Source organism: Hippoglossus stenolepis, chromosome 18 (assembly GCF_022539355.2).
Source record: "Hippoglossus stenolepis isolate QCI-W04-F060 chromosome 18, HSTE1.2, whole genome shotgun sequence".
Lineage (NCBI taxonomy): Eukaryota > Metazoa > Chordata > Actinopteri > Pleuronectiformes > Pleuronectidae > Hippoglossus > Hippoglossus stenolepis.
The window spans coordinates 20,140,130-20,147,517 of NC_061500.1; the positions used below are offsets into that span (position 1 = coordinate 20,140,130).

At 43.8% G+C, this 7,388-nt stretch overlaps 1 protein-coding gene across 1 annotated transcript; it reads right to left on the reverse strand.

Moving 5' to 3' along the window:
- Positions 1 to 58: 58 nt before the first annotated feature.
- Positions 59 to 6,231, reverse strand: chsy3 (chondroitin sulfate synthase 3). Its single transcript, XM_035184274.2, has 3 exons — positions 5,344 to 6,231; positions 3,348 to 3,631; positions 59 to 2,613 (listed from the first exon to the last, which is right to left on the reverse strand). Exons 1-3 carry the CDS (start codon positions 5,918 to 5,920, stop codon positions 1,042 to 1,044), a joined length of 2,433 nt encoding a protein of 810 aa, XP_035040165.1. The 5' UTR covers positions 5,921 to 6,231; the 3' UTR covers positions 59 to 1,041.
- Between the last annotated feature and the right edge of the window lie 1,157 nt (positions 6,232 to 7,388).

The window sequence follows — 7,388 nt, forward strand, 5'->3', positions numbered from 1 at the left end:
TGTATTGCTGAAAAAATAAGATTACTGAAATCCAGAAGTCTAAAAACGGCTACTGCACTCATGACACATTTTCTTTATTAATTGGTGACAGTACCAGAGCCAGTCTCATTCAAAGCAGTTTTGCCAATTTTCTCCAACTATTATTTAGCAGATTGTTCCTTTTACCTATAAGCATGTGGGTATGGCATCAGGCTGCAGTGCACTGATAAGACGTGGTCCTGAGGAAGACATGTAAACATCATAATAACTATGGCGATGTAAAAAGCGTATATAATAATATGCAATTATCGCTCTCACACACACGCACACACACACACACAGCAGCTGATGCTGCTGCTTGCGGGACAGCTGCCGTCCACATTCCACCTGGCTTCACACATGATTAGCAGAGTAACAGAGTATTAGATTCATAGATTAGCTGAGTTGCAGATGGTGACTCTGCAGTATACTGAAACCTGCAACGCAGTAATTAAGTAAGTAGTGAATAAGTAGCACTTTGTGTAAAACCATCAACATAGTAATTATTTGAATTAAAAATATATACATATACATATATATAATATTTCATTTAATTTCCTGTCGTTATTTCGAATTTTAAACCATTATTCAGGTATTTTCGGTGATTGTTCTTTGGGTCATTGTCATTTTTTAAACCACATAGCTTGGCATTTACAAGGTAAAATCAAACCCAAAACCCTAAATATGTAATACTGAAGTAAATTGTACATTTTCCAATGTACCAAATCACAGCCAAATTTTATTCAGTCTGCGGTTTTCCCAGCTGGATGGACACCGTTGTCTGACTAATTTACAGCAGCATTCTTGGACTCAGTTCTGTTCTTGTACGATTACATCTAGATCCATTCGTAACAGATTCTAGCTTCTGTCAGGTCGGTCTGGATTGGGGTCCTGCAGAGTTTTAATTGGTCCACCTGTTTTTACTCGTGATCCACAGTCTCATTACAAGACACACAGTCCATGGCTGTCTGCATTCAAGCAGATGAGAGGTAAACTTACATCGGGTCCCACGGGTCTTGAATGTCAGGATGAGGTTCTGTTATAACCTATTTCTACATGCTTCTCCAGCCACAGCTCTGCCAACTGTATTGTCGACGCAAACGTACTTGCTTTTGACCCAAGGCACATTTTGTATTGTTTTTGCTCCAGACTTGTGTTGCAGTGGACAGGATGATAAATGTGGAAAATTCCGGGGTCCTGACTGCGCAACACCTTTAATCCAGAATTTATTACTTTTGTGAACAAGTCCACATCTTCCAATCCCCAGCCGAGGATTGAGGTGTCGAAACCTCCAGCTTTGAGCAAATCACTCTTGAAAACACACGTGATTCCAAAACCATAATCTCTCCAGAAACCACTTTTCTTGGTGAGCACAAATTGGTTTTCTCTGTGGGACTTCTCAGCATACACTATCTTGGGGTTGTACTGACTAAAGACAACAGGGAAATAGACCTGTCTCCCTTGGACAGTGTTGTCTCTGCAGCGCTGCAAGGCATCGCCACTAAATATAAGATCAACATCACAGAAGAACAGCAAGGTGTCGTTATCAAGCTTTGAGGAGCCCAGCTCCAGAGCCAGGCCTCGGGAAAAGTTGCCTGGGACGGGGATTATAGAGAGGTCCGCTGTGGGATACTTCCTATAGTAGTCATTGATTAACTGAAAATGTTTTCCACTGTTCTGATTGCTCTCACTGTCCACAAGGACAACAGAGAGCTTAACATTTTGTTTGGTTATCAAACAGACCTTCTCAAAGTTCTCCATAAAGTGGACAAAGGTGTCGTAGCGACCAGACAATGGAACGACAATGTTGACCTTCCTCTGGCTTTGCTTCCACATTTCCCTGGTTGATTCATAGAACTGGAAGGGGGACAAGAACTTCAGGGAGTTGGACAGGAAGGACAGGGATTGGGATTCAGAGTTGATGGCAGCCACCAGTTCAACCACATCCAACTCTTCAGTTTCAGAAAAGAAGGGTTTGCTAAAGGGCTGCTGAAGGTAAGCGTGCCGCCTCACAGGCACTGTGATTTTGCGTCCCTTATGTTTCTTGTACAGCAGCAGTAAATCTAAGATGTATTCAGCCCCATGCATTGGATCCACCCTGTAGTAGCCATATTGAATCTCTTTAAAGTCAATTATACGGCCACGTGTTTTTGAATTCGTATTAATCATTTCCATGACCTGTAGAATAATGTCTTCTAGTGCAGTCCAAAGCAAGTTCCCAATGCTTTGCCGCACAATCTTGTTCTCAACAGCAGAATAAATGTGGCGTCCTGTCAGGAAATCCCACTCAATGACATCATTTCTCTCATTGGGCTGATAGCGCATGTAGGAAGGTGGCGGACCCAGTTGTTGATCCTCCCACAGCACTTCCGTATCACTCAGGTAACTCATAATCAGACCGTCACGGTGGAGCAGGATGGTGCGATAACGAAGCTCAGAGATCTTACGGCTCAGCGTGAAGCTGTGCAGACGGTACTGGTAGGCTGGCTTTTTGTTGGGGTGCAGTGTAATGGCATTGTGGATCTTGCTACTGTGAAGTTCTTCAATGAAACCTTTCTTGTTGTGTTCATAGTTTTCATAGAAGAGCTGCTGCATCTGTGAAAAGAGTTTGAACACCATGAGCATGGGGGATTTCCAGGCACAATTTCCAAAAACACTCATGACTACTTGTGCCATTTTACAAGTTGATAACTCTGATAAACAGATGACCTCTGTTTAATCAAAGCTCTTTTTCATTGCAGATGTGCTGCACACAACAGCAACAGCAACAGTTACACAGGCTCACAAATGAAAACTCCAAGGACATATACAAATAGAGCTAAACTTGTTTTTCCTGTTTCTGTCACTCAATGCATTTGTTTTACATCTGCTAATATTCACTTTTCAGGAGATGGGAAAAATAAGGATAAGAGCATGTGCCATGTACAGTCATCAACAGCAGTAAAACACAGCCACAAAGCATCTCTCTCCATAACAGTCGTCAGTGAGGTGTCAAAAGGTCAATTAGTTCTGTTGTAGTATTTGATGCACATTAAAACACATACACAGCATGTCACCCAGTATACACGCCCTACACTGTGCTAGATTTTGGAAACTAACATCTGTGGGAGGTTTTTTTTTGCTTTAGGATTCTCCTTGTAGTAGTCCTAAGAAAAATACAAAAGTGTTGCCACCCCAGTACAAAGTGCTTGGTTACTTTGGAAAATTAAAGATCACCATTATTAATATCTGAATCCCACAGAACTGATCAAAAACACCCACCGTCACTAAATACACACTCGTATTCCATGAGCCTGATAGAACAGAAAGAACACTGGCTCAATCCATACCTCATACGACCACACACACTGTGTTCCACCAAAGCGACGCACACAGCGGCCCACTTCCACATCCTCATGGGTGGTATACATCTCCCTCAGACAGGTACTGATGTGAGGGACCATCCTGCGCAGCACCTCTCGACTGAAGATCATCCCAGGGCCTCCCATGCAGAAGTTCTCTCCGGGCTCTAGGGCCAACTTGCCCAGCTCCTCAGCCATACCGAGGCCCGTCTGGCCAAGGTAAAGGGGCTTGCTGCTGTTCAGTGAGCGCAGGAACAGCTCTAGCTTCTCACCTGGAAAAGGGTGAGGAGTGACAAATTAAAATGGGCTTTTTGACAACACGTCATCCTGGGCTGGATAAGGCTGGATATGTTTAAATTACTTTGCTCAGTATAAGCACATCTTTCTACAAAATAAAACTAGTTCAAACTAACAAAATTATCTTATCCTAGAAATATTTATTTATTTATTGAGCCATTTGCATGCAAACGTCCCTCTCACATGGATATACACGATATAATACACCACAAAATACTGTTGCTGAAACATTTGTCACACATGAACATAACTTATTAGAATACACTGGGATTAAAGTCCCACGCTTACAAAGAAAATAAGAGTAGAGCCACTAGGGGTTCCCTTCCAAAACCACAGCTCATGTTTCTTTGATTAATTCATCCATTTTAGGAGCAGTAAGAATAAGGTGGACTTTCTCTATGGTCTGACCTACAAACAGTCTTTTTTCATCGGGGAAAAAAAGTAAACCTGCCTATACTGAATGTTCTGAAATTATTATTAATCATTAACTGTCAATTTAAAGTGTTCAACAGGTTTAACTACTTCAATAGACATTTAGTACTGAAAAATAACTAAGGCCCTATTCCTAGATATTGTCAATCAATCATTAACAAAGCCATCAATTTGATTAACTACGGTAACACTAAATTAACTACGGAGATCTGGGAACGTCACTACAACAAAGTGTGACAGGATAAGAACCCCAGCAGTCAGACGACCACACAGGTTGGAAACTAACTAAATGTTTATGAGGTAAAACTGAATTTAACTCCCTTTAAATATTGGTAATAATAGTTCCTTCCTGTGTGTACAGTGAGTAGCCTATATCAGGAGAGCTGCAGTTGAAGGAGTCTGTGATGGACTAAACAGTGTGTGTGTGTGTGTGTGTGTGTGTGTGTGTGTGTGTGTGTGTGTGTGTGTGTGTCTAACCTGCTGCTTTGTTTCCAACCTGCTCAGCTGTCTGACTGCTCATGTTTCTGGAGCCTCTTGTGGCCATATTCCCACAATTAATGTCAAAAGCTACAAAAAAGATGACCACCTTTGCATGAGCCCTGACTGTGTGTTTGCGGTGATTTGCTTGAACACATTTAGGGATAAACATCCTGGGACCTCCTTTACCATGTCCCTAAAGATTTGACCCATTAGGAAGTGAGGGCTTTACCTGATACCTGTTAAATCCGCCCTGCTTCTAAGGTCAGGGTCAGGTCATCAGTTATTTAAGATTAGACAGATTAGACATTTAAGGTGAGTTAAATAAGGTAGCGATCAGGGCTTGGCTTGGTGTCAATAAAATAGGAACCCCTTTATTTCACATGATCTGCAAACGTTCATTTATTTTAGACTATAACAACATAATGTCCCATTATAAATATCAATCTTCAAACCTTACTTCCATACCTCCCCCCACACACACACAGTGTCCATTCACGTGCAATTTGTGTTATCTTACAGTTTTTGTCAATCGTAATATTAATTCAATAGCATGTGCAATACTTCAATATATATGCTCCTTTTACAATACACGTATAGTTTTAGTTTAGTTTTTATCTGTCACTTCTATGTTGGACTTCTGTCACTGCACTCTATTACATTATATATCGTTGTGTACTGTCATCTAGGAGCAAGCTGGCACAAGAGTTTCCTTCGGGATAAATAAAGTTTGATCTCATCTTATTGCCAGAAATAGCTGCATTCTCAGAATAGTCACCTTTTATATAAACATCATCATCCGCTCGCATGAACCACTCGTATTTATCCAGGTAGTGGTCGTGGATGTACTTGAGCATCATGAATGACTTCTTCTGTGGCGGGTACGAGTCGTCCACACCGGCCAGGGAAACCACCGGGACGGGGGCGGGCAGGTGGATCGCCCCGGAGCCGGTGCTGGAGAAGAACTCCACCGTCCCGGGTACGGAACTCGTCCAGGTCCGGTACGCGGCGACGGCGCGGGAGCCCAGATACTTCTTGGCTGTCATCACACCGACGTAGAGGAACCGCCTCGGTGTGCCGACGGCTCTCCCGGTGTCCCCGCTGCTGTTTCCCCGACTCAAGACGAAGTCCTCGCCCGGACTTAGCTGCGGGCTGTCCCGGGCTTTGCTAGCCGCGCCGTTACCGAGGACGTCGACTGGACCGTTACCGATGGAGGAGTCTCTGTAGTAACACGCGGGGGACTTCTTCCTTTTGCTCTCCAGCACCTGAGGCACGATGAGCCACGAGGACGCAGTGAATCCCAGGAAAACGCCAAAAATCACGGTGGTCCACGGCCTCCTCGGCTTCAGAGCCATGTCTGTTTCCCCTGCGGAGAGCTGAGCTCTGCGGTGCCTGCGAACACATGAATGCTGCCGCTGTCTGGAGCTGCTGACGTGTACGAGCACCCGGCGGCTCCGCGGAGCTCGAGCGAGGCCTGGGTTGTCCTACCTGACGTGGAAACGCTTCCCAGCTTCTGGACGCGTAACGCACGGGGCTGAGCAGACACGGTGTCCGCTTTAAAGTGTCATCGTGTCCCATCCGAGAGCGTCCTACAGTCCCTCCTCCCCCACCGCTGCACGACACTGACTTACAGCCAACTTCCAGACTGACAGCCGCGCTGCACCTCCACATGTCCCGCCTCCAGTCCAGTGGCACATTCTCCTGTCTCGTCCAGCATCCTCCTCTCCTTCATACTTTTTTACTCTATTCATCTTTTTTTTTATCTTTCATATCCGGTCTCTCTGCTGGAGATAACAAATACATCACACAAACCAGTTGGGAAGAGTTCTGTTCTTCATGTCTATCTCCTCTTTTCTGTTTCCTCCCTTCATCTCAGTACCAACTGTCTGTGGAGAGGAATGACACATTTGAAGTCTTTAAACGTTTCTTGGGTCCACACAGAGGTTATCAGATCACGGTTGGACAAAACTGTTCATCTACTCCCATGACATTTGTTATTGTTTCCCAGCTGACTCTTTTGGTTGGAGGATCTCTGTATCCATTCGTTGGCAAGCAGCTGTCTATGACTTTCCACTTGTCTTAACTTGATGTGCACACATCGGCCATGTCCTCAGGGCCCCTAACACACTGTCAAAGTCTGAACCTGTATCACTTTCGGCTTCACAAGCAGCGAATAGATTGACTGATCCTCTCCCTCCATCTCTTCTTTGCTCGTTCATCGTCTAAGTGCTCGACTTTGGGTGGAACCCTCAATGCATTTTGAGGAGATTTTGACATCAGTGGCACACATCTCCTCCTTTGGCCAGCTGGATATCTGAAGACTGCTATTAGTACATGTCAATAATACTGGAAAGCCTTATGTAAATACAGTCCATTTACCATATGTGTTCTTAATTGAGGTTATCAGTACACTGTTGGAATTGTATAGTCAAGTGCTTTGAGTTGTAGGCTTTCTAGTCATCAATTCAGGGGGTGTTTCAGTATCTTGCCTCAGGACACTTGCACCATGATCATCATCATCATAATCATGTACATCCTCTTCTTTGGTTTTTTTATCGCAGGTTGCATTCACAAAATTGCATCAAAATTGTAATCTTTTGCTGTGCATACTGAAGGACAACAGGCTCAGCCAATGTTTCAATCATAATACTTGAAAAATAAAAAAACTCTTAAAAACCTGCAAACGCAACGTAGTGTTGTCTTCAAAGCATCGACCAGTCATGTCTTTACTGCGCAGATAGTAACTGGTTGTGCACAACTTATGTATCTTGTGTGCCCAAGATAAACAAAATATTGTTTTCCACATGCATACTGATAACATGC

What these genes read in the sequence shown, in the direction of transcription:
- chsy3 (XM_035184274.2), bottom strand. Translation starts at nt 5,920, where the DNA reads ATGGCTCTGAAGCCGAGGAGGCCGTGGACCACCGTGATTTTTGGCGTT. An exon ending in TGATGATGTTTATATAAAAG is followed by an intron (nt 3,632 to 5,343) that starts GTGACTATTCTG and finishes ACCCTTTTCCAG; the next exon opens with GTGAGAAGCTAGAGCTGTTC. An exon ending in AGTGTGTGTGGTCGTATGAG is followed by an intron (nt 2,614 to 3,347) that starts GTATGGATTGAG and finishes CTCTTTTCACAG; the next exon opens with ATGCAGCAGCTCTTCTATGA.